At 44.4% G+C, this 26813-nt stretch overlaps 7 protein-coding genes across 7 annotated transcripts; 2 read left to right on the top strand and 5 right to left on the bottom strand.

Annotated features, from left to right (window-relative positions):
• Positions 1–617: 617 nt before the first annotated feature.
• Positions 618–2223, bottom strand: LAJ45_05103 (uncharacterized protein; the record flags this gene model as incomplete). The annotated part of the gene is made up of 2 exons (XM_046114676.1): positions 618–798; positions 851–2223. 2 exons carry the CDS (start codon positions 2221–2223, stop codon positions 618–620), a joined length of 1554 nt encoding a protein of 517 aa, XP_045972225.1.
• A 2707-nt stretch (positions 2224–4930) lies between these two features.
• LAJ45_05102 (uncharacterized protein) lies at positions 4931–5620 on the bottom strand (the record flags this gene model as incomplete). Its single annotated transcript, XM_046114675.1, has 1 exon — positions 4931–5620. One exon carries the CDS (start codon positions 5618–5620, stop codon positions 4931–4933), a length of 690 nt encoding a protein of 229 aa, XP_045972224.1.
• Positions 5621–5708: 88 nt separating this feature from the next.
• Positions 5709–7429, top strand: LAJ45_05101 (uncharacterized protein; the record flags this gene model as incomplete). Its single annotated transcript, XM_046114674.1, has 6 exons — positions 5709–5904; positions 5960–5972; positions 6054–6092; positions 6149–7231; positions 7288–7350; positions 7420–7429. 6 exons carry the CDS (start codon positions 5709–5711, stop codon positions 7427–7429), a joined length of 1404 nt encoding a protein of 467 aa, XP_045972223.1.
• Positions 7430–12048: 4619 nt separating this feature from the next.
• Positions 12049–12528, bottom strand: LAJ45_05100 (uncharacterized protein; the record flags this gene model as incomplete). The annotated part of the gene is made up of 1 exon (XM_046114673.1): positions 12049–12528. One exon carries the CDS (start codon positions 12526–12528, stop codon positions 12049–12051), a length of 480 nt encoding a protein of 159 aa, XP_045972222.1.
• Positions 12529–15241: 2713 nt separating this feature from the next.
• Positions 15242–17834, bottom strand: LAJ45_05099 (uncharacterized protein; the record flags this gene model as incomplete). The annotated part of the gene is made up of 8 exons (XM_046114672.1): positions 15242–15253; positions 15324–16274; positions 16344–16451; positions 16521–16628; positions 16681–16760; positions 16817–16933; positions 17004–17299; positions 17398–17834. The coding sequence occupies 8 exons, from the start codon at positions 17832–17834 to the stop codon at positions 15242–15244; spliced, it is 2109 nt and encodes a 702-aa protein (XP_045972221.1).
• Positions 17835–18761: 927 nt separating this feature from the next.
• LAJ45_05098 (uncharacterized protein) lies at positions 18762–21412 on the bottom strand (the record flags this gene model as incomplete). Its single annotated transcript, XM_046114671.1, has 14 exons — positions 18762–18879; positions 18951–18956; positions 19054–19231; positions 19307–19448; positions 19521–19564; positions 19637–19707; positions 19756–19868; positions 19927–20206; positions 20289–20428; positions 20486–20530; positions 20599–20745; positions 20807–21133; positions 21213–21263; positions 21353–21412. 14 exons carry the CDS (start codon positions 21410–21412, stop codon positions 18762–18764), a joined length of 1722 nt encoding a protein of 573 aa, XP_045972220.1.
• A 520-nt stretch (positions 21413–21932) lies between these two features.
• On the top strand, positions 21933–23347 carry LAJ45_05097 (uncharacterized protein; the record flags this gene model as incomplete). Its single annotated transcript, XM_046114670.1, has 5 exons — positions 21933–22127; positions 22185–22260; positions 22327–23148; positions 23224–23259; positions 23322–23347. 5 exons carry the CDS (start codon positions 21933–21935, stop codon positions 23345–23347), a joined length of 1155 nt encoding a protein of 384 aa, XP_045972219.1.
• Between the last annotated feature and the right edge of the window lie 3466 nt (positions 23348–26813).

Here is a 26813-nt window from a genome sequence, read left to right as displayed (position 1 = left end):
TATTGAATAAAATACCAGCTAGGTATTCTTGTGGCCGCGTGGTTAAGTGGGAAGCGCTACCTGTTACTATTATGGTGGTTAGCATATAGCAATTTCAACACCATGTTCCGGAGTCGAATCTAAACTCTGGGAATTATAATAGAATTAGATTAACATGCATTGAATGTATATATTGAATAAAATACCAGCTAGGTATTCTTGTGGCCGCGTGGTTAAGTGGGAAGCGCTACCTGTTACTATTGTGGTGGTTAGCATATAGCAATTTCAACACCATGTTCCGGAGTCGAATCTAAACCCTGGGAATTAAAGTAGAGCTATTATACTTAGTGTAGAATATATATATTGAATAAAATACCAGCTAGGTATTCTTGTGGCCGCGTGGTTAAGTGTGAAGCGGTACCTGTTACTATTGTAGTGATTAGCATACAGCAGGTTCAACATCATCTTTCGGAGTCGAATTCAAACCCCGAGGTTTATAATATAGATAGAATATTATGTTTTATATGTACATATTAAATAAATTACCCGCTAGATATTTTTCTGGGCCTTGTATTGCGGCGAAATAACACTTATTATAATGATAGTACAAATAATTCCCAATAAGTTGTACAAATACTCTAATTGGATATTGTTTCCAATACCAAAGCATCTTGCTCCGCTTTTTCCAATGTTTTACTCATTTCATCAGCTACCTTGAAAGCTATCAGGCTTGACCTTGCCCATGATTTCTGACACTCTCCTGCTTCAATTATATCTTCAGATAATCTATTACGGCAGTCGGTAATTTGATGCTTTGCACTGTTTTGAGTGTTAGTTATCTATATTGTTTGAAGGAATATATCTAACTTACCTGCTAAAAACTCTCTCACACTCCGCTGCCATTGCTGGTACAGAAAAAGTATCCAGAGCAAAAATAGATAGCTTGGGATATGTTGGCTTTTTGCTAATCCACCACTGAATAGGATTCTCTAATTCGTCCTCATTATGCTCACACCATCGCAAATAATGGTCCATTTCATCCATGTCTATTCTTGGAGAAACTTTTGGCTTTTTGAAGCTGCGTACTGATTTTGGTGGGCCCATGGCTGCCGGGTTTTGATTTCTTCTTGGTGAATCTGGAGTAGAAATCTCTTGTTGGTGTAATGATAATGACTTGTAATTGGTAATCCAGAGCTGACGAACAAGATACTTCGCATGAGATACCCAATCTGGACGCCCACCCCAACCGGATTCACTGGCAAAGAAGTTGTCCATGTTTGGATTCAAAATGATGGCAGCACAAAGAATAGATGAGAGTGTCTCAAGGGAATAATACTTATTGAACTTTTCGATTGCTAGATACAGTGATCTTTGTAGAGGGGAATGTTGAAGGGCAAGGTTGGATTTTGTTTGTGCAAGATGATTTGTTAATGCCTGGAGTGATGGGTAAACTTCATAAAGCGAACCCTGAGCTTTATTTCCCTCCAGAGCAAGAGTCTCTTCCCTGAATGGCTCTAAAATTCCGGAAATTGTTTGCAGTACTGACCAGTCATCTGAAGTTAGGCGATCATTAGAGATTGTTATTTTAGGATCATCCATGATGAGCATTTGAAAGTGCAAATCAATTGCTTGCCGGAATTCAAGAGCTCGAGAAAGTGCGTCATAATCACCCGTCCATCTTGTAACATTGCCCAATATCAATTGCCTGACCTGTTTCCCAGAACCAGCCATCATTTTCTCCACCAATTCCGCAAAAGCGGCCCGTCGCTGTGGGGATCTCTGAATCCAAACAGTAATATTCCTTAATTTCCCTAAAGGTACAACCTTCCTCCACTCTTCCACTTCACGGTTCTCTTGCTCAATACTGTCTTTTTCCACTCGATTGTTGGCCAGCCTGGAGGATTTTTTGCCATAGAGAAACACCTTGACTACTAGGTTCAAAATATGACCATAGTATCTGTTGAACCGGCTTTGAGTATTGAAGACAGGGTTATTGAGTTGGATCTCATAACTGGAATTGATTTGCACTCCAATATAGTCCAATGCTGTAACATTATTACTAGCATTATCTAGAGTAAAATATCCGAGTATTTTTTCAATTTTATACTCGGTAATAACTCCGCAGACTAGAGACCCCTGGTTATCACCAGTATGTGCTCCCAGCATTTTCCTCAGAGCTAGTAGCCCATGTCGTAGAGTAGCATTTTGATCCAGCCAAAATCCAACAACAGCAATCATGGACATATTGTTTGGAGAGGTCCAAAGATCAAAACTCAAATGTATTGAGGAAACCGCTTCACTCAATTTTAGCTTAACAGCTTCTTTGTTTGCTTGAAATGAATCAAAGATCCAACGTGATATAGTGGATCCGGATTTGGGGAGAGCTCTGCCGATTTCTGTAAATGTGGCTTTCTAATATCATCTATTAGGACCTGGTATGTTAAGTATGTGACATCAGTGGTGACCACTTACAACTGCACAGCAATATGCAAATATTGCTCTCAACATCACAGAAGTTGCCTGTGCAAATGGTATATTAAACATTATAATATATCTTAGTAGCAGCTTCTTGAAAACCTCGGAATTAAATACCAAATTTGGTATAGAATTTCGGAGATTTTGTGCTATATGATTCCCATACTCTGATGATTGATCTGGGAGTCTGCTGCCATTTCGAAAGAACCCATACTTTGTTACTAAATGATCCAAGCAATTGGTTGTTGATGTTATTGAATAATTTTTCGCGGTTTCAGGATCAGGGCCTGATCAAAACAAATGTTAATCCCAATCCACTAATATTATTCTAATAAAATTCAGGTAACTAAAAGTACTCACATAAACAACATTTCCACCTAGTACTTTGCTTCCCATATCTGTCACACCCCATATATCTTTCTCCATGCTCCCATATCCAAGAATTTGTTTCTGGTCGCTTAGGTCTAAAGGCTTCGGGCACAGAAGAGGTTCTAGCAGGAGGTATTTCATCCAAATCATTCATTTGAGAATGACTATCTGGATCCTGCATAGAAATAGAAGGAGGGTACTGAGAAATTGATTCAGTGTCAGATTTGGACATGATTTCTATCTGGAAACGGCAAATTTGATGATTATTGTAGGCTTTGTGCAAAGGGGGTTGTGTGAGATTGAACTGGAGATCACGTTTGCTTTGACAACTGTTGAGCCAAGAGCATTAATTCCACTCTTATTACATACCACTAAAGCACGGTAGCGCTTATAGCTAGCGGCATAATTCCATAATGTATAACGATTGAAGACATTACATATTCTGATTTGTATATATAAACAGATTATATTGACTCCAAATGTAGTTGTTGCAAGATTCTTTATAATTATTATTTATGTATAATTTTATGGATCCACCCAATACCAGAAATTGTCGTAAATTTAGCGCTAGATAATACTACAATGATTATAGCTGGCGGGTATTTTCTTTTCAATTTACATTCATCTCTTCGAAAAGAATCTATATTATGATTCTCAGGGTTTAGATTCGACTCCGAAATATGTTGTTAAGCCTACTATTGGTAAACACCACCATTCTAACAGGTACCGCTTCGCGCTTAAACAAGCGGCAACAAGGATACTTAGCTGCTATTTTATTCAATGTATATGGTTAACACATAGTATGCTATCTATATTATAATTTTCAGGGTTTAGACTCGACTCCGAAATATGGTGTCGAACATGCTGTATAGTGACTACCATCATTGTAACAGTTACAGCTACCCTGCTTACTCGCTCGGGTATAAGAGCACTTAGCCCGTATTTTATTAGATATATACATTTAACACTTAGTCTATTATCTATATTATAATTCCCAGAGTTTAGATTCGACTCCGAAAGATGGTACCGGGGAGTAAACTTCAATACATAGTAACAGGTACCGCTTTCCGCTTAACCACGCGGCCAAAAGGGTACCTAGCTGGTATTTTATTCAATATATACATTCAATGCATGTTAATCTAGCTCTATTATAATTCCCAGAGTTTAGATTTGACTCCGGAACATGGTACCCGAGGAGTAAATCTCAATATATAGTAACTATCACCATTATACTAAAATTCAAATCGCCGCTCAACTATATGACAACAGGCCTAGCTAGCGTTTTTATTCTTCTATATATACTTCAGACGTAGGCTATACTATCTCTATTAAAATTTCCAGGCCTTAGATTTGACTCCAACTCATGTTACTAGTACGATGGAGTATTATATCAAACAATTCGCGCTGTTATGAAATTGAAACTACCAAGAATTGCGATTCAAGTTGCCAAGAATTGCCAAGAATTGCCAAGAATTGCCAAAATTCATGCATGGAATAACATTTATTAGCGTATAATTCAATTATTTCATGAAAACATGTACCGCTTCCCGCGAACCCACTCGGCCTAACGAGCGCCTAGCTGGTATTTTATTCAATATATACATTCAATGCATGTTAATCTAACTCTATTATAATTCCCAGAGTTTAGATTCGACTCCGGAACATAGTGTTGAACCTGCTGTATGCTAACCACTACAATAGTAACAGGTACCGCTTCCCACTTAACCACGCGGCCACAAGAATACCTAGCTGGTATTTTATTCAATATATACATTCAATGCATGTTAATCTAACTCTATTATAATTCCCAGAGTTTAGATTCGACTCCGGAACATAGTGTTGAACCTGCTGTATGCTAACCACTACAATAGTAACAGGTACCGCTTCCCACTTAACCACGCGGCCACAAGAATACCTAGCTGGTATTTTATTCAATATATATATTCTACGCTAAATATAATAGCTCTACTTTAATTCCCAGGGTTTAGCTTCGACTCCGGAACATGGTGCTGCACGTCACTGTATAGCAATTACGAAACTTGGAACATATCATTTATTTAAGTTTAATTTCTTTTATTCTTGAATGTTTTACATTGATTACAAGTAACTAACAGGTAAGCTCCTCAAAGCCCAATGCAGCCCAATCTACCTCTCTTTTTTCGTCGATTTTGAGTACATTGAGAATGATATCTTGTGTGAGGCCATTGCAATTGGTACTGTCACTTGCAGCCAGATCTGTACCCTTCCCCATCCACCATTGCTCAACCTTGTACTTATTCTTTATCATTCTCATCAACGGAATTGCAACTCCTAGCCCACCACCAATCTTTGTAAACCTCATCAGGATTTTTTCGCCATTCTTGTCCAACTTCTCCACCCTGTCTGCATTGCTGTATTCTGGATCCATAAGAACGACGATGTTATTGTAGTAAATGAGGACAAATGAATGAAAATCCGGGTCTAATTTCTCACTCCTGATTTGATGGGCATCGTGAATTGGGCCTGACATGAAGTAGATAGTGCCTTTTTTGATTATTTTGGTGAATGCAGTTTGGATGGTGCATGGCCTTTCGAAGTCTGCAATTTGATGCTCAAGATATTCGTCACTGAGAGTGCTGTTCCGTTTGATTGCTGCAATCTCGTTCCGTTTGCGTTTAAGACTGGTGTAGGAAACGATTCTGGGGTGAATGTACCAGCCATTGATTTTTTTAGAGTTCTTCAATGCCAGCCAGGCTTGGATGACGGCTGAATCTGCACTCAGATCAAGGATGGTATTTTCGGTTACTGATTCGGACATTGGTTGCGTTGCCAGTGGTGTAAGTGGTAATTGTCAAAGGTGTGGGTGGATCATGGATGGTGTGGTGAAAGTGTGGTGACACTGGACTATGATTGGTTGGGCTTGGCACAGGGTAACCCCTGCAACTGGTTTATCAAATGTCGGAGAATTGCCAACTCAACTCAAACCTTACCTCAAACCCTACCAAATCAACTCAATTCTTGGCAAAGTTGAACGGTCGGCCGTCCTGGTGGTAACAGGCTCTACCTACGCATTGTTTAGTCTTCACGTGACCGAAATTTCAGGCGGGCATACATTGTTAGCTGTAGAAGTACCAGCCCTACTAATCTGTCCTAGCAGGTTACCGCGAAGGGTAACGTGGAACGTGAAACGTGACACCACACCAACGTCCAGCTCCTCCACCACGCATCAACACCCAAACATCTCCTCACAGGCACAACAATGCCCCCCTCCACTACCTCTGCGCTCCACCGTAAGCTCTCCTCCCTCCCACAATTCCTCATAGATCCCACTAACCACCCCCCCCAGCAATCGTCCTCCCCCCCGTTCCCGTCCCCCCATACTTCACCACCCTCGGGTCCGGCCTCCTGCACGCCACTCACCCCCGCGAACTGCCAACAACACTCCACACCCTCCTCCTCTCGTACCCCCACTAGCCAACAACGACCGCCCAAAGCCCTGGTGGCGCGCCCAATGCCTCCTCTACGGCCTCAACGCACCCGAGAAACGCACCATCCCAGAGCTCCGAGCCGCGCTTGTGAACGCAATGGTCATGGGCGGGCTGAAGGTGCCAGACGCCATGCAAGAGATGGAGAAGCGGGAGAACGGGAGGTTTCGTAAGTTGAATGCACAGATGCGGGAGGCGACGGGCGCGGCGGCCAAAGGGAGGGGAGCCCCGCCGAAGGACCCGCTGAGGGGGGTCCGCGGCGCCGGTGCAAAGGTGACCAAGACGGGGAAGAAGCCGGCTGCGAAGGATGGCAATGTGGCCAAGACGGGGAAGAACAAGTCGGCTGCGAAGGACGGTGGTGTGACTGTCAACGTCACAATAAACATGCAGAACCCGCAGGGCCCGAAAGCGCGAGCAAGGAAGACAGAGCCAGCCCCCAGAGCGAAGCAGACCGCAAAGAGGGGAGGAGCCGCGCCAAAGACCGCACGGTCAAAGGGACCCGCTGCACCGAAAGAGCCAGCCCCCAGAGCGAAACCGATGGCGAAACGGGGAGGAGCAGCGCCGAAGACTGCACGGTCAAAGGGACCCGCTGCACCGAAAGAGCCTGCCACCAGGCCGAAACAGACGGCGAGACGGGGCCGCGGTGGTGCTGGGGCCCCGGCACGGGCATCACGGGTGAGTGATCACCAGGTGGCAGTGAAGAATGAGGACGAGGTTCATTACAGCGGCGGTAGCGACTATGACGACCGTGAATACTACGAGGCTCGCCGGTTCAGCGAGCAGGGTGGGGATGGTGATGAGGTGGGTGGGGTTGACCGCGAGACCTGGGAAGCTGGCGTGAGATCAGGGCAGGCTGCGTGGGGGTACTCGGACCATGAGGATAACGAGGACTATGAGCACCACGAGAGGTATCAGGGCCACGATGACTATCACGACCATGACGAGTATGAGGACCACGAGGGCTATAGTCCCAGGTGGGTCGAGCCTTATTGATACCTAGATCCAGCAGTGCAATGCTTGTCCAAAACGCAACACGGCTTGGAGAGCGGCAGCACGCATGTGGGTATGTCGAGTCGGACTTTGATTTTGGAAAGTGTATGGTATAGGTGACAGACAAGATCATAGCGTCTAGAGTAGGTTAGGTGTAATGGTAGAAACACACGTATGTTCATTTTGGCTGCATCGTTGGTAACTGGGGCTTCTAATTCCTGGTTGACCTCGCCCGCGCCGTGTGTACTTGTATCCCCAGGGGCCCAAAGTGATGCGAGACATCGAGTATACTAAAAGCTCTGTGAAGTAGTTGGCATGTATTTACCAACCCGTGCCCAGGCGATTTAAACAAGCGGAATAACTGCCCAAGATGAAAGCCTCGCCACTTCCAGGCAAGAAGGCCAGAGTACATCCATACAATTATCCTACCTCATCTACAAAGTCAGTTATCCACAAAGTTCCGTGAGTAAACTACATATAGTTTATCCAGGAATTAGCCGGCTCACTCAGGAAGAGTTCAGTCAGCAGTAAACGTAAAAAGGAACTACCACATCCGACTTTGATCGACTACATACACAGGCCAGAGGGAAAAAAAAGGAAAAGATCAAGCCGCAGGGACACGCTGTAATATATTTGATCCTACATGGACCCCCACGGTAGTGCTGCATAATCATATGAAGGACTTCAAACCTAACAACGGCACGGATAACGATAGCAGGAGGCTGTATTGCCCCACCCCAATGGTGCTGCGTGGGGCCGGAGGTAATACTCGGTACATGTACAGTTCAGAAGGACAATAATATCTCCATCCCGAATAATCATACTTCGTGAACGAACTGGTCCACCCACGAAACTTGGTGGGTGAGCAGACTTTGTGAATGGGCCGGAGCACATTCAATAACTTCAAAATTTTCAAGCTCCGCTCGTGTGTAAACGCCCCCAGAGCTGATGAAGTAATAAAAAAAAAGGGGGGGGGGGGGGGGGGGAACTGATAACGTAGAGGATGTATTGTATGACCTGATGAATAGCAACAAAAAGAGAGAGAGAGAGAGAGTAAACACTCTCTCTTTATCCTTGCAGCGCCCTAACGGCCAAACTGCCTCTAACTACTGCGTACAAAAGTACACATAGTTTGGGAAATACATACAGTAGGTACTTTGTCATGAAACATTTAACAATGCACTACAGTTCCACCACCGACCATTGTCAACCTAGAAACCTCTCCAGTGGACGGGACAGGTTGCGTGACTGACCTGACAACGTCACGTGGTTAATTTGGCTCGGTTAAGCATATGTGTTGTTGATTAGTTTCAATATCTGAGCCTATGAGGACAAGTTAATTAACCCAGTTGATCCAGCGACCATCGTCTCTTACATTCCTTCATCCAAAGACCATCGCCTCTTACATTCCTTCATCCGACAGACCATCCGATCGATCATCATTCACGGGATCTCACTCGGCTGGGCTAATGATTCGATGGTTGTTGGTTGTGCTGCTAGCTAGGTGGAATGCGGCATGGGTCTACTAATTGTGGCCAAATCCGTACTAGCTAGCTACATACAAGTAGTAGAGCAGTGGCGGATGTTACTAGGAATAGTAACACGTTACAAAACTAACCCGGCCACTGACTTGGACCCCCCTGTGATCGAATATAATGTGTAATGACAGCATACGTTTAATCCCCCTTCGACCTCCACAGCTCGTTATATTTCTCCCCCACCGCTAGTCCTAGGCTCACCACCGGCCCGCCATTTACCCAGGTCTAGTGCAAAAGCTAACTATCATAGCCCAAGACGCCGGTATATCCCAGGGTGGAACGCGCTCGCCGCAGCTTCTCGAGCTAGCGGCGGCCCAAATAACCTCACAACGTCCATAACGCCCAACACCGCCCGCCACAGTCCACCACAAGAGAGTCCGTGCCCTCCACGTCTCCCCATCCTCATCCAGAGCCAGAACGCACACCCGCCCCCGAACTCGACCGTACGTCCCCTACCCCCCCCCCCCCCAATTCAACCCACTAACCTTACCAGCAATCGTCTACCCCCCCCCCCCTTTTCTCCTCCACTGCTGTGAGCCGCCAGCAAACCTCCACACCCATATCCTCGGGACGCCGCCATCCCGACTAGTAAACAAAGACCGCCCCAAGACGTGGTGGCGCGCGCAGTGCCTTCGACGCGCCAGAGGCCCAGAGAAGGCTACTATCGCGGCACGCTGGAGTGGGCGCTGTGGGGCCCGGGGGGGGGGGGTTGGCAGAGATGGAGGAGACGGGGGGGAAGTGGTTTGATTGATTGATAGTTTATCATTGTATTGAGGGCGGATGGATTGACACGGCATGTCTTTTTTTATTTTATTTACTATTCTTGCGTACGTAGCTTTTTAGTACCCATAACCTCTTTCGTCCCCGTAAAACAACAAAGCCCCACATACTCAAAGATCACACCTCCCAACACACTCCCTCCAAACACCAAACCCCCAATATCCAAAATACTAAGATCGATATACACCAGCCCCAGAAACCAACCTAACCCTTACCATCACTCGCGCGGCCGCGGTCCATATATAGCACCCATATATATCGACACTGCCATGACGTTAATTGACGCACTCTTCATGACTACCCTTACGCGCTACGTCAGTGCGAATACCGCAACCCGCGGACGAACGTGATAATATATATGGCCTGACTTAACCCTATCATCGTCATTGAGTTATTATCCATGTGTTATCAAGGTTATCTGGACACGTACTCGCGTCGCAACCACACAAACTGGCTATAATAACCAAACCCCCAAACCACCTCAATGAAGCCTGAGATAACAGGGCATAGATAATTAAGGAACCATAGTAAACCTCTTATCCCCCCCCCCCCCCCCTCCCGCGTGAAGTAAGGCGATTCTAAAGTTGCTTTCCCATTACAAAATTTTCTTTGGTTGTAATTTACAGCAAGTTCCATAATACTAGGCTCAAATTACTTTCACACACGGAGTGTGATGCTTTAAATAATAGCCTACTGCCCGATATTCTCCCGAAAAGGTAATTTCAACTGCCCAGATCGATAATTGTACTATGAGTTGAAAACGCTTTCTAAGCCTAGTATTATGAAACTTTGTGTAATGCAGCGTCCGGATAATTTTGATAACCCCCACGTACACCTCCACACGCCCGCGGTGCCAACCAGCCCGCAGCAGCCCACAACAGCCCACAACTACCGTTATCAGACCGCACCTCGCCCAGCCACGAAATCTCGACTTGGCAAGGGACAGCCCCAACCGCGGCCGCTCCCCGTTTGGATCACATAATATCACTCGTTCATAGGGTTAGGGTTCCCTCTTTTTTGGGGGGGTTTAATTCATGAATCCTTTCTGGTTGGATGGATGGATTTACGCACGAGCCTGACGTGGGGGGTGGCGGTATGTTTAGTCCTGGTGTTACACTGGTGGGCAGTGCAAAATGAGAGATTGAGGGGTTGTAGGTGGGGCTGCAGTTGGTGATGAGGAAGGGTATGACGGCAGGACATACTGGCACGTTATATTTCAGTAAGACTATGTAATTATACAGGCACAGAGGAATATATGAAAGAGCTGCATGATGTCGAAGACTTGACAGCTACATACTCGAGCTCTTGTACCAGACAGAGCTTCCGGCCGCTTACTCCCGACTGAGCTGGTATCATGACCGATGATGCGTACTCGTGTGTAGCACTATATAGCTAGGTAATATGGGGCACTACAGTACTGTACTTCCGCAGTAATTCGTCTCAGCGGACGCTCACATTGTCATTGGAATTGAATTCCTTGATCTGGTCATTTGCCTTGAGGCATCAATCAACCAACCAATCAACTATTCCCTCAAATGCTGTAAAAGGCATTTAGCTTCGACGCGACGCCCGTGTGACCGTCCGCTGAGACAAATTACTGCGGCAGGTGGGCTGGTGCTCGGGGTGGTGGGGAGAGAGAGGTCTACATACATGTAGTTTATAGTGATGGGCACGAGACGAGACGTCTCGGGACTTTGTCTCGAGACTAAGCGCAAGACGAGACGAGACCAAGTCAAGCCTCGTCTCGTCTTGAACTTTGTCTAGTAAAAGTGCAAGACGTCTCGAGACTTTGTCTCGACTAGCCGCAAGACGAGACGAGATTAGGCCAGGTCTCGTCTCGTCTCGTCTTGTGCCCATCACTAGTAGTTTATGTACCCCTCTAGCAAGTAATCGATTCCCATGGGCTTGCCGCAAAGCAGTGCTGGTAGAAAAGGATAGGCATGATGCTTTCTGATCGGCCATGCATGGGCTTAAGTCGCGAGAACCAATGCAAAGCACACCCCATACCAACCAGCTAGTGCACCCGCAGTCCCGCACGGAGCAAAAGAAACAGAAGTGTATATATTATCATTAGATCGTTTGGCATATAAAGCCTACACGTACTTCTTCAACTCAAAGTTTGGACTCACGTGCACTCGGTTTCCTGTTCAACGGAAGTGCCGCTTCTCCTCCTTGCAGTAGATCTGTCGTGGCTTCCTTTTCCACGACCCAGACTTCAGGTAGCTCCGCGTATGTGAAGCTTCCCTCTAGCTCTTTGAATTTCACGTAGGTCTCTGTATCTAACTCTGCAAGGTTATCGCGATACCTCCTTTCCTTGGGTCCTCCAAGGTTTATTTCTATGCGTCTCGAGCTCACGCTCTGCGGCTCAGCCTTGTTTATAATAATCCAACCCCCTCGCTCCCCTATGTAGACCACAAGCACAATAAGAATCAAGATAACCGTTGCGCCACCCACTACACCCCAACCACACCCCCAATCACGGCGGTCGACAGTCCTGAAGCCTTTTTCCGGACCGGAGCCTTCTTTTCTATATCCGCTATTGAGCCGATATAGAAGCTTTGCGACACGAGCGTGACATTGCCGTCCACCACGCGGATCTGATACGTATCGCTAGTCTGCAGCAGATCGCTCGGAAACCATGCATAACGGTAGAGGAAGAAGCCAGCCACCTCTTCGCGATCGTCGATCCCCACATGGAATGCGTTCGTGATGATGCCCAGACTACCAAGATCCATGCTTGGATTCTCGAGTGTGATGTACACATGCGAGGTTTCCGGAGGATCGATCACTCTCCACATGATTGAGAAGTCCTCTCCTTTGGTGACGAGGGAGATATGGTCGGGCTTTACGATTGATTCCTGGCAGTTTGCGCCTGAGAGGATGATTGCGGAGACTACTACTAGTGCGCGGGCTACTGAAGAGTAAAAGACCATTGGGGGGAAAGGGCGTGTGTGGACCTTCAGGTACGTGTGGACAACGTTTGTAATTGTCAAGAAGGGGTGCCTGGGGTCTGTAGGAGGTGTCAGGTTGTTCTATCTAGTAGTTGCCGGTCTTGAGACCGGAGGGAAGTAGGGAAGAAACGAAATGAGAAAGATACTACTCTGACATGTTGTTTAAATGCAAGCCTTGGGAACGCTTTTAAGAACCTACTACGCGGTAGTTCATGATCGATATATAGTTTAACTCATCATATGCGCACGCCGCGTCCTCGTCAACCCGCACTTCGTCCGGTATCTAGACGCGACAGAAAATTGATATATTATGCCTTGAAGGCTGCGCAGTGCTCATGATAGTATTTACCTCAACTGATAAGCTCGGCTATCATCCTACTGATGACCTTTATCTCTTTGTATAATTGTTTCTGGTCCAGCGTTGTTTTTTGGCGCGTGTGTGACAGTGAATGATTAACATCCACCCGGTGATCGCCTGGCTGTTGAACGCTTGAATGAGAACCTTGGGGGTGACATTTAAATGGAATCCGGATGCAGGGACGCTGTTGAGCCAAGACAGATTGGTGGTTGTTTAATCCTAGATCGAAATGTAGAGTACATTAGCATCCTTTTGGCGATCAACCCGATGACGTTCTCCAAGATAGAGATCTAGTAGGAATATATATACTATTCTCGAGCCCGATATTAGAGCGGTTTGGCCAACGTCTTCTGAGTCTAAATATTTAGTTCGATCTTGGCGGTGGTTTTTGGTGTGGAAAGCCCGCCAAGACCCCAAAATTTGAAAAAGTGGGTGTTGCCAAATCGTTCTAATAATTAGAGACTTTGCGTTGGGAGAGCCAGCTCCATTTTAGTAGCACTTGGCATTGTGACCAAATTATTCAGCAGAGCCAGCTCTTGTTTTGAAGCCAGAGCAATAACCAAATCCCCAAATTAGACCTCCGCTCCGTATTTTCCTCACAGCTCGACCAATACTTGTCTAATTTAAAAGATTTTTGATTCTCAAGATAGCCTGGAAGCATATCTATCACTGACATGTTTTAAAAGTATTTAAACAAATGTTGTGATTTGCAAGACTTGTCTTGAGTAGGAGGGAATGCTTGGCGAGGAACACTTCCAGGCTGCGCAACCAGTGGCAACAGCTGCATTCACAGCGCAAAGTGAAATAGAGATCCGGCTCCAGCTCCAAAATTCTTGGCATTTCTGTGACGGGCTGCAGCCAGCGCAAAGTCTCTATTATATAGTTCATGATTGGCGTTTCCGGACTGGACTGGGCCGGTCTGCATATGCAGACCCAGTCTAGTCCAAAAAAGTAGGTACCTACATACATGTACATATGTACGACGGGAACGCATGCAGGAACATCTAGAGTAGTCCTTGGTTGGGGTGCAATAGGTACGCGCCTTCTTGCGATTTGGACGCCTTAATGCGGGGAAATGATCAAGCTTAAATCGCGACGGGCGAGGCGAGGTGGTATTTAGACCTCCATGCTGGCATGCGTCCACATACACTCTGTGAGTACTCAAATCTTTATTAAAGTTCGACATCTACGAGCGCGAAAACCTGTAAATTCACAAGGTTTCCCGCCACCTAATTATATTACCGGATATGTCATTTAGATATACATACATATATTGTGCCTACTTGAGTATCCTGCGACATTTATAGTTATTATAAACTAAGAAGCATACTAAATTCGATTAAACATGATGTACCTATGTATTTACTGTACCTCAATTATATGAATACATAAAGTACATGTGTGTATATCTGCCGGTAAGAAAGCTCACCGCCTTGAAGCTTCGCCATATACTTATACAAGCGTATAGAGCGAGACCGCTACAGCCAGGCCTAGTATAAGACCGACCCATAGGCGCTATTGATAATAGCTGACTATAAGTATCCTTCAGACGAAGAGATATGGCTTGGTATATCCTTATACGCGTAGATATGAAGAGGCTTCATCTTATTAGTAACAAGACTTTTGGAGCTTATTTATTTCATGGCATCGTCTTGATAAGTACATATACTTCAGTCACACCATAAATTAGTACACAGATTGATCTGGTAAAGAACACCTACCAAATGTAAATACCTTCCCGTGGTTTCCGTCTGTTAAGAAACCTGTACATTCATTGCAATCTACTGCGTCTTGAAAGTTAACTACCGGAAGGATATCAAAAGCCTTATTCTTTGGTATATGTATACTACGGAATAAAATCGTAGTGTCTTGCGATGATATCTGGACTTCGATTTTCTTAAAAGCGCTGATTAATTGGTAATTGCGAGTGATTTTTTATGACTACAACTGCACAGATCCCGCAAAGGTTTCAAGATCAAGTCTATGACGTGTCTTGCTCGGATAATTGTTCGGAATACGGTCAAACGAATTGATGGGTCTTGTAGTAAATTGGTTTCTCCTGAAGTTTCTCGGCCTAATAACTTCATCCACTCGCGTCTTATAGGCTCGACTACTGCATACCAACTTGCAATTTGCTATAAATGTATACATATATCTATATAAGCTAATTTCACCCACTAGCCTCTTTGTAGAAACGTATTATAATTATATAAAGGATAACATAAACGTCTTCAAAGTATGTCGCTCCAGAGAATGAAGAGGGGTTTAATCTCAAACATTTCAATGTAGTCGCATCGTAAATCGTTCAACAGGAGGTGGTATCAGGGATTCGATAGGCTATCGGCGCATCTATAAGTTCATTTGCGTCAGAAAGAAACTTTGACTTCTGCGTTATTACTTTGTAACGTGGTCTCCTAACCTCTGACATCAGGCCTGCCCTTGCCGCTCCATCTGCGATGGCCGCACATGAATCTACAGGTGAAAAAAAACAGTGCGGATATTCCTTTTTTAAGTTGGACTCAACGGTCTTCTCAAGATAACCGGGTTTTGCTAATTCACCCATGAACAGAACACCCTCCAGCTTCAAGCCTTGGTGTTCGATGCTTGTTATCTGAGCCCTCGCTAGGTCCATCGTTCGCTCGCAAAGCGGGTCGAAGCACTGTAAAATCTCTGCATTTGTGAATGTCATAAACCCGTCTTGATCAATTACCCCTGCCCTGAAGAATTTGCCCTCTGTTGAAAGATTCACACGCCAGCTCCGTCCACAGTTACTGAAATTCTCATTGATCTCATTCTCAAAGTGCAACATGCATTTTGAGAAAACCCTTTCTGCCGATTGCTCATGGATTCTCATTGATGTAATCTTATCTTGGACGAGGGTTGTGAATCTATTCCGTGGTGATTTAGATCCAGAAGTGTCGCCAGATCTATAAGTACACGGTACTATAATCCCTTCGGTCACTTGGTAGGCGATAAGATCGACCCTATCACCTCCAAAGCTAATTGTAAGCACAGCATGGTGGATCTCAAGGCCCATTGATCTTGCGTTGAGGAGATTTGTGATTGCGGCCTCGGGCTCAGTAACCATTGTTAGCCGTAAATTCTTTGTGTCTTCTAGAAACCCTAATTGCATCATTGCAGATCTTATACTTTCTTTTTCGGCATCATTGAGAGCTACATGAGCGATAAGGTGGTAAGTCATCTTAGGACGAAATCCATAGCCAAAATCTCTGTATAGGTCTAAATATATCGCTTCGCGGAGTTTCAGAAGGTATCCAATAGCAAGATCAGTTTGCTGCTTTCCGTGCGGGAGAGTGGCGGGAGTAGTCCATGGCTTCCAGCTTGTTACATTTGAATATAATGTAGATACCTGTAGAGGGAAGTCAGAATGTAGAGACCTTGATGTCAACCTGTATATAAGGGAGATAAATATATGTACCCGTTGCATCCCTGATCTTGGTACTCCATCCGAGTCTAAGGAATTTGCCGTATCATGAACCCAGCCCGCCAGTTGCCCGCCATGATTGTAAGAAAGCACGATTGGGGTCTTTGCAGTTTTGTCAGAAACTGATATTCCATGTGTCTCTTTTGTAATTCATGTGATTCATAGGTTTACCTTACTGACCAATCGATCGCTCAAGCTTGGCCGCTCATCTATCGCATCACTAGCGAAATTCTCATTTAGGCAGCTAACCAGATAAACTGCGCTGCTAGAGTTTGAGCCCTGTAATGATTAGTTAAAATGTGATTCGTAAAGTGTTACGAGGATGACTCACAAATCTAATACCGACAGAGACCAAGTAATCCTCATCATTATTGGTACCCAAGCGTGGTAGGAACGCTTCAGATAGACGTCCTGCAAAAAAGATTAGTAAGAGCTGAGAATATATATCTTAAACTGATGATACCCACTTGTGTGTCTATCCTCTTGTTTTGGAGACTGTTGCGATGAAACCACAGGGTATAGGTTCTGGTGGGGATCAATAATCGTCTTCCGTTGTAATTGGATATATGAACTCGAGGGGTCCTCTATATTGCAATAAGTTAGAATCAGACGCTATTGTATGTACATAAATATAAAGATCACAAGCTCACTTACCAAATGAGTATTGATTTGGCATATTTTTGCTTGCCCCACTCTTCCACAAAGTGGAAAAGAGGCTCCAATAGGTTGGAGGAGAATTTTGTAGAGAAGAGGCTGAGCGAAAACCTGAGCTTTGAGCGGGAGAAGTAGGAACATAGCCAGGAGCTCCATTAATGTTACTCTCCAAGGAAATTCTTCCTGAATCTTCCACGGTTGGCTCTGATGATACCAAGCGATCAAGCATGTCACGTATCTCACCCACGCCATCATGAAGCTGATCAACGCGTCCTTCAACACGGACATTAATTATACTAAAACTCAATTGAGGTCAGCTAATAGAAAAATTAAGCATGGACCTTTAGAGAGATCAAAAGAATCACCGATCGCATTTTTTTTTGTGAGGACTTACGTGGACAATGCTTGCATTTTCAAACCTAATGTACTTTTGAAGCTCTCTAGTCTTGTCGTTAAAACCTTGACATCCCTCTCTAGAAACGTCCACTTGACGCCTTTCCACGTTCTTTTATACCAGCCAGTTTGCATGTTACTCTTTAATTTATTGATTAAAGTCGTAAGCTCAGCAAGAACATCAGCGCAACCGCGCAATGTCAAGTCCAGATCCTCAATCCATTCATTGGGAACAGAATCAGATACACCCCCACTCTCAAAGGACCTCTGAATGTCTAAGATTACAGACTGTATCGACTGTAGCTCGAGGTACAGTCCAAGAATCTCTTTTGGCGCATCGCGGATGGAAGAGAAGAGGTTGGTGAGTTGGATAGAGGTGGTAATGGTCACGCCGATGATGGTCGCTAGAGCACTTATTATTGTGATGGGTTCTGCCATTTTTCAAGATGACTACGTGGGTCGTAAGCTGCTCTGTGGGTCAGTCGGGGGTTTTAGTAGTTTGCCGAAAGTTCAGCCGCAAGCTAGATTCTCTGGGCGAAGTTCGGTTATTATTAGTCCCCGTAGTAATAGAGTACCTACATGCAGTTCTTAATTATATAAGTTATAGGTTTACTCATCTTCAGCCTATAAATGAAAGCTTATGTAGGTCCTTTACATGATCCCTGATCCCTTCGTCTGTTAAAGCTGCCACACTATAATAGAGGGATTAAATTTGTATGGGAGACCTGTTATTTGATAAGGGGAGATAATAAGATCTGTTAGGAAAGACGAAGGGATAAGGGGCTATTAATAATATAAGAGAAACTCTACTTCTTGTATATTCAGATGGTTACACGGTGCCGCTACTTAAGCCAGTAGCGAAAGGCGATCTCAGTTTATCACCTAGGCAGATTATACATAGGCTTTTTGAACTCACCCATTGTGAGCGCTGCAGCGCTAGCTATATTTACCAGGTGCATAATTGCATCTACCGCCAAAACTCGAAAAATTGGCTATCTCCGGCCAGGGATTATCGCTCGAGTGATTGGTTGAATGGCATCGACCTGCATCAGAAGTTTCCCACACAAGTAATTTTGATCTCTGGAAGCTAGCCAATTTTTCGAGTTATGGCGGTATTCCATGTCGAGCTACGTGCTGTATAGTTGGGCGTAGAGTTACTTGATTTATTCTGGGAGCCGTATTCGGTCCCTTAAATACTACAGGCCAAGAAAATAGTACGGATAAAAGTAGAGTAGAAAGGAAAAGAAAGAAATGAGTGACTAGTAAAAGAAAAACAGGCTAGATCGCATACGTGATTTATAGCCAGAGCCCTAATGGCAGCATGTAAAACAAACAAACATGTACTACATGTAGGTACCTACGTTCCTAAAAATGCGAGATCAAGGTCAAAGTGTATTTAGTGATCAGTTGAGAAGGGCATGTGATGGGCGGGTTAGGCGGCATAGCTTTGGCCATCTGCCATGGCAGGCTGCCCTTTTGCCACCTAGACCAACTACGGCCTTAGAGAAGAGACCGCAAGATAGAATTTAATAAAAGGTATTTTGAGATTCATACATGTATCTGTGCGTAACCGCACAGCAAGAGCCGTCAAATTGTAAAACATGCGCTACAATCCCAAAGCTAGAGTTAAACAAGTGAATACTTCGCTGTAACACACCCATAACGCTTCCCTTTAAACATCTGCTCAAAAGTCAAGATCATTGCTGACTTCATCGTCAAGACGAACTCCAAGTTGATTTCGTAGTATTCCTGCGAATCCAACCCCATTCTTTTAGTGAACTCGCTCGTTGGGAGCATGCTCAAGTCTGATTCTAAGTGGCACAAGATTCTCGCAGCTTGTGTCCATATCAGCATATTTTATTTTTATTTTAATCTCCACTGATTAAGCTCTAAGAGGGAAGGAAGCCTACGATTGATTGGTGAATTCAAGTATGAAGGAGCCGGTCCCATCTCAGCAGCGTAGAGTTCAGTGGTAAACATCATAGGCATGTCTGTTCGCGCTGTATGAAAAAATCGGAGGGAGATGGGTTTCTCTTCTGAGACTTCGTTGCCCTTGAGATATAGTACACAAAATTAGCCTATCAATATATACTTATTTGTAGCCTGGGTTTCCTGTGCTTTTACCTCATTGATAAACCATGCCATCGTATTCGCACAGTACATAATTCCTGTGAAAGGACACTTATATAAATTTCCTACGGGGTGTTTTCCATGTATGAACGGTACATCGCAAACGGTACCGTAATGTCGACGCGATGTACGAGTCGATATGCGGAGACCAATTGCGGCGCCCCGAGCGACGGCGCTCCATCTGTTGACTGTCAGTATATAACCAAAGTACCGAATGTAGAGAACAAACGCGTTGGCCGGCTGAATGATCTCTATTGGTGACATGTCAGCCCTTCTCACTTCCTTTTCAATCCGTTTTAATAGATATTTAGAGCTCCCGAAGCCCCCGACAAGGAGTATAGACTACATTTTAATATATTAATAACGTTTAGCTATCTGGGTAGGATTTATGTTCACTTACCGTGAGCCTTAACCCTTGAGATGATTTTGCTTCAACATTCCTAACCTGGTTTTCGACGAGGGGAATAATCTTATCAATAACAGGGTCAAAGATTTCTTTCATCTCTTCCCTAGTAATAATAAGATCACCACCATCAATTCCAGCGATAGGATCATCCGGAATTCCACCAACAGGGCAGTATATCTCATCGTCGTCATCTGAGTCCGTGAAATTCCGCTTCAGCTCTTCCTCAAACTTCTTCATTATGTCATTCCGTTTGCGAGGACTTAATGCCTCGAATCTGCACCGACCAGCGTCAGAAAATGATACTCAACAGGAACGTTAAATTATTTAAAGGCAGTCAACAAAGTGCATTTCTGAACCTTCTTCCTAGGCGGGACCGGACCATATTCTCGAAGTTTCCATTGAGAAAGGTTGAGCCACATAAACCTCCAGTACCTGCGGCACACTCTTTGACTGTGATATTTGGACTCGTTTCTGTGACCTGATATGAAATAAGGTCCTAGAGTAGTTTATTAGACTGCAATATATATACGCATATAAGGTTGGAAGAACGTACAACGGTGCCACCACCACAGTCCACAATGACGAATGCGTCATTGATCTATCAATCGACGTTAGACATGATAAATGACAATTCGCTAGGTATGGTTTTAAAGGAGGTATCTTTACCTGAAGAAAATTACTTTTCAGGTCTCTCAGAAGAGTCCACGCAGCAGCGGCATCAGGTTCTGACACGAGTTGGAGTGTAGTCCTATCTCCAAATCCCGCAGTCTCCGCTGCTTGTAGAGTCAATTCCTTTGCATTATCAGACCAAATCTTAAATGGCAGGTTAGTAGTTGCGCTTGAGCAGGAGAATCTTGAATCCATCGATACTTACAGCTGGAACAGTCAAGATATAATCGATGGGTGTCGCATCAACGAATGCTTTCCCATAAGTGTTCTGGATACAATGAATAGCATGTTTTCTCAAACATGTTAAATAATCCGCTACTACATCCACTGGCTCTTTTGTATTTTGATCGAAAATTAAGCTCCTGGTAGAATTGATTGTCCTATTGTTCGAAATGTATTTAGTCGGCTCAAGGAGAAGCTTGATCCATGCAAGTCTCTCTTCTCCGGTCTTGATTTGGAATCCCCATTTGGATACCTCTCCTAAGCTGTCATACACAATCTCACTGGGTACTTTATCTGATGAGCGAAGTGCCTGAAGCCACCGATGCTATCATGTTAGTACTATAGTATCTAGCTTTGAAGCGTATAACAAAGGGCTTCGTTATTTTTACCCCTGGCCACTCTCGGATGATGATAACGTCCTCTTGAGCTCCTGTGAAGTTCTATAGAGTATATTATTAGCGCTGTAACTGGCTAGCTAGACGTTCAGAAACGTCCACAATATATATATATAATCCATTCAAACGCTTACCCAAGCGACTCCTGAGAACGTAGTTCCAAAATCTACCCCAACTTTCAATCTATGAGACATTTCTAAGAGCGTGTGCGAATAGGGTGATTTTAGCAGCTCGCAGCAACTTAGAGCTTTGTGTAGAGTTTGACTGTGGAAAGATCAGAAGCAGATGGGAGCTAGACAGCCACTTCATTGATTAATTTTAAGGCAGACACTGGTTTTAAAGATACGCATGGGAGTAGTACCTACATGCACATACATCAAACTAGGCACCCAACGCTATTACATTCCATACAGAACTACATGTAGCTAGCGTCAAGCTTTCCTTTTATATAATATGCAATATCAGTCGTGTTCGGAAACTCTAAGGATAGAGCAGTAGTAGCCTAGTAGGGCGCTAGGTGCTGGTGCCAACAAACCACACCCCGCAGTACGTATACTGCATGTTGGGTTGCCTGAATTGATATCGATCCATCCGTTCGGAATTAAATACATACATTATCAGTCCTTCCCTTACACGCAAAGCTCTAGTCCCAGCTCCCAACACCAGAAAGTTTATCTAAACCTCTCTTATACGTACAAACTTCAAACTATTCTCATGCAGAGTCTCACAGGCCGTTTCGATCTCGCATCCTGGATTGGGGTATCCGGAGGTTCGAGCTCGCGACCCCCAAAAAAGAGTAACAATGATCGTGGTCCCTCTTCAGCTTCAGCATGGGGCGTATACGACAAGGGCCGCCCAAACTTACCGGATGGTAATCAGGATTCGAGCTCTGATAAGATTGAAGTCGATGTACGTACTAGGAGATTATCCTAGGTGGTATCTTAAACTTTAAATAACATAAAGAAGTCCAGTTATTTGTCTCATTCATGGGAAGACAAATCAAAAATACCGTCGAATGATCATGAGCAACAAACAATCTCTAGTGCGCCAGTCCAAGAGTTTCAGGGCCAATTGCAAACTTATAATAACTTCGGCATCCCAAAGAAAGATACATCTAAGAGACCAAACGAAGCGCCGTACATGCATGATACCCGACAAGAATATCCCGATATCCACATCAAAGGTGCAGGGGCCCGCGTGGAACGATCCCAGAGAACTCCTCACGACAAGCGTTGTACCGATAGCAACATCAGATACAGCAACAAACGGCTAGAAGATGACATTAGGCAGAGGGTTGAGGCGCAGCTGGAAAAAAAGCACCGCGAGAAATGTGAAGCGATGTTAAGAAAAATTAATCAGGATCAAAAGTCGTTGGAAAAGAATAAGATTCAGCTAAGAGAATTAGAAAATGCCTACAAAAATAGTCTGGTTACATTAGAAGAGAGTCGTTCGGCATTTGCAAAAAAGGAGCAGGAGACACAAGACGTCATATCGAAGCTAAAGTCCAACATCAACGATCTTACAGTATCCGTCTCAAGGACAGTGAATGCAAACGGAATCACTACCAGAGATGACGACTATTTCGAAGCGGAGTTTGCTAGCCTAAAAAATTCGATACATCAGTGGGCTCGTCAATCATTTCGTCAAATTGATGCAATTACATATGATCAACTTCCGACCAGGTTATCCAACCTTTTAGGAGTTAGTATCCCCGGATTTAAAATCACTCATGACTCTAGAATTGGCTCCACCGAATTTGAGGCGATAATGGTCTACACGATGTTATTCGACACGGTCTTTGAACCGAGGTTTCTTCTACCTTGGGAGAGTATGGCGCCGAGTCTGAAGGAATTGTACAACCCAGAACAAAGTGGGGGCTACCAGAGGCCCGACATGATGGGTACTTTACAACATTACCTTGGGGGAACCGGTGAGTTCACAAAAACACTTAAATTAATGTCAAAGTATAGAAAGCTTATGTGAGGCGCGATAATGATAATATCAGATCTCAAGAAACGAGAATTGTTTGCTCAAACCATCGGTATGCTCTTCGCACACCATGACTACGAAGAGTTCCTTGACTCCAATATTCAAACCGCGCAGAGGATCCTTCTAGAACTGTCGAATAGTCTTTTATCCTTGGAGGGCGCGAAACTAGATAAGAGTATAAAAAGGTTAGCCAGTATCATTTCGAAGGCTACTCAACTCCATAAGGAAACCTTCCAGCAGGTATCCCCATTTGTCCTTTATGGAATCAAACCAGGAGAACCGTACGATCCTTCATTCATGGAAGAGTTGAACCTACCAGACACCGATGAGACAAACGCTCGGTACCACGTTCAAACAGTTCTTTTCCCGCCAGTTTACCGGGTAGGGTTCAACGCGGCCGGAAATCTTGACTGGGACCATCGAGTACTTATACGGAAAGGAGTCGTGAAATGTTTCCTAGAGCAAATTCAATCAATGTAATCTCTTCTCTGGCCTATTAAGCTTCTGTATGGCAGTTCTTATCGAGACAGAGGATTACATGGGTTTGTGTTGCGTACCATCTTCAACATTGGTTTTCACAAGGTGTTTTCGACGTTTTTTTGAGGACATGTATATTTCGATGACTCCTTTGATTTCCTTTATCGTATGGATCCTTTATACTAGCTAGTAACTATAGTTAGTTGATGTTTTCAGAATTAAATCATCTCTAGTAGCCTAACATAATATTCTGATTACAATGCGGCCTGATGATAAATACAAGCTCTACAGGGTGGTAAATGTCTACCTACATACACGCACTACGTCACCTGGGGATTGTAGTAGTAGTAGTCTACCTGGCCTCACCTAAATACATGTACCGTTAATTCTCGAATAATTCACTATCCTTGTATTTATTTGTGCAGGTACATTACTTTTTCTCACCCGGAATTAAGATTTAGCGAAGCGGGATAGTGGATTTCTTGAGAATTAACGGGATCTATTAAGAAAGTAAAGTATCGCACCTAGTGCAATACAGCTTAATTAGGTGCATGTAAATTTATCGTGTCTCTATGGCGCCTAGCAGCAAGATGTAGAGTACTAGCTACATGTAGTTCAGGCGCAAGAGTAAGTACATGTACTTGTACCTCCATGTACTCTAATTGTATAAAGTGAGAAGACACCTGGCTGCGGAGGCTTTGTACTCCTGAAGACCGTTCACTCGGCATTGACACTGGCTGCAGTCAACACGAGTCCCAACGTCCGTCGTCGGCGCCACACAGTCTAAGACTCTAAGGCCGGTGGTAGCCGAGCCGAGCCTGATAATTACCCGCAGAGCCGCAACCTTAATTATATACATGTAACTGGAAGGTAAACGCTTGCGCATCTGATTGGCTGCGAGGTGCAGGGGTCCTTTGTAAATACATGTACTGAGCACCCGCGCACGACTGATCATGAGCGGGACCGAAGGTCCCCATAAGGGTACGCTCTAGGCCGGTAATCGGTACCCTTATAGGGCGTGTACCCTTATCCCTTGGACGGATGAAAGTTGTCAAATTCGCGACCTGGACCGCACCACTTAGTAAGGGAATTATCTTGCTTTTTTACGGTTGGAAACAACAACAGAACCAATCAAGAATTTCCAACAATTCCTATATTAGGCTAGTGATAGCTGAAAGAGTGCGGTCGCGAACTTGACAACTTTCATCCGTCCAAGGGATAGTAAGGGTCAATTTGTACTCAAAATGCCCAATAAGGACCGAGAAGTCGTATTCTTATAGGGCGAGTATTCCTATAGAAGGTACCCTTATAGCGAGAGTCGACTGTACATGTATACATATATGATACAGTGGTAGAATTATTGCGAAAACAGGGGTTGGCGAGCGTGCTAAAAACGCCTGGCGAGTATGAAAATGCGGTTGCTCAGGGCAAGGGTAGTTTGTATGGAGTGGCGCTGTTGAAGCCGTGAACCGCTGAAGCCCGCCTGAGGTTACTCCTCACCCAATCGCAGTACTCGCCCAGCTGTGCAATAATTCTATCTACCGTACCGGAATCTGTATAACCTCTGACTGCTCGGTCTGATAACTTGGCTGCCTTAAATTTAACCTTTCCCCTGGATGTATGAAAATCTCTCTCATGCATTAGCGTGGCTTACCTAGGCAATGATTGACTGAAGTAAGGCAGTAAACCGCGAACTTTATGGCACCGTTAAGTATTCCCAAGACTGGCAAAGGCAGCAAGCTGCTTACCCGGACGTTTTCTCACCCAAATTCAAAACCACGTTCATGCATAAGAGAGATTTCCCACTATCTCATACATCCAGGAGACCTGATTTTAAACCATAAGGAACACACAGTACTACAGACAGGCTGTGCACGTTTGGAAAACCATATAGGCATCGATTCCATCATTCCCAGATTCTCCCCTCGTGTGGCCCCGGGGCGGTCTGTGGTTGATGGCCGGGCGGGGATTCGGTTTCTTGTATACATTTATTAGCAGATCCGAGACGGAAAGTACTTTAAATGGGGGAGAAAGAATTCTTGATAAAGTGTGGGAGGACCGGCTTAGGTGGGTACATGGGAAGGCTCTATTGATACATTTGTTTTATAAGCGTGGCTACATGTATTGTATTGATTTAAGCGTCGCTATGGGCCGTGGAGAGAGCAGCACGCTCTCTTGTAAACACCATAGCTTATTAGGTAAGCAATAGGTGTACTGGTCGTACTGGTCGTGTATGTACTCCGTCTGTAGCCTACTTGGATGCAGACGGCCAGAACCATACATGGCTAGTAATTAGTACCATAAAATACTACATGTATGTATATGACAACGAATAAAAAGATATCTTGAGCTTCATACATGTACTTATTTCTATACTGTGCAAAATGCACAATAGGCTGCGCGAATTAATCGTATGAAATCGGTATAGCTCGGCAGTTAGGCCCGAGAAAGGTTTTTTTTGATCCTCAATCTTTTCCGAGACTATTTGCCTGCAGTAAATGTGCGCGGCACTGGCATAATTAATAAGTGTTTGCATCCTGTTTCGATATCTATGTTGTTGCTCTGCACCTATCAATTCGATATATACATAATTCAAGTTCAAATTGGATCAATCAGAACCAATCAGAATGCGAGGTGAAATATAACTCTACCTAATTAAGGTTAGTACTCCGCCCTATCTTCGGTTGATTGCCTTGTTGAAGCAAACATATACAAGTTGGATGCCTTAACCATGCATATCTTGTAAGCAAGGTCTCTTATCAGCAATATGCGTGTTCTAGTATGTTACGTTCTGTTAGATAGTTAAGGCCACCCATAGAAGGCTCGAAAACCTCCAACCTTCGCTTTCCCCGACATCTGTTTTGTTCTTGGTCTAAAGTCAACAGCGGCTTTTATTGGAGGATTCAAGTTGCAAACCGAGTAGGTTCATACACATTTGACTCCAGTTTAAAATGAAGCGTGATGAATGACTATTTACGGAATGAGAGTAGATAATTGCCCATAACCTTGTCCCTCAATCAACAGATAGTTTCAGGCCAACTTTTCGAGACCAAAGCCAACAGATCTAGCCACTACTATACTACATTTTTCCCCTCATCTTCAGACTATCTATATCAATTTATATTAACG

This window comes from Morchella importuna, assembly GCF_003444635.1.
Source record: "Morchella importuna strain M04M26 chromosome Unknown Morimp01GS013, whole genome shotgun sequence".
NCBI lineage: Eukaryota > Fungi > Ascomycota > Pezizomycetes > Pezizales > Morchellaceae > Morchella > Morchella importuna.
The sequence above is the reverse complement of the archived record's forward strand: the minus strand, read 5'-3'. Positions and strand labels throughout refer to the sequence as shown.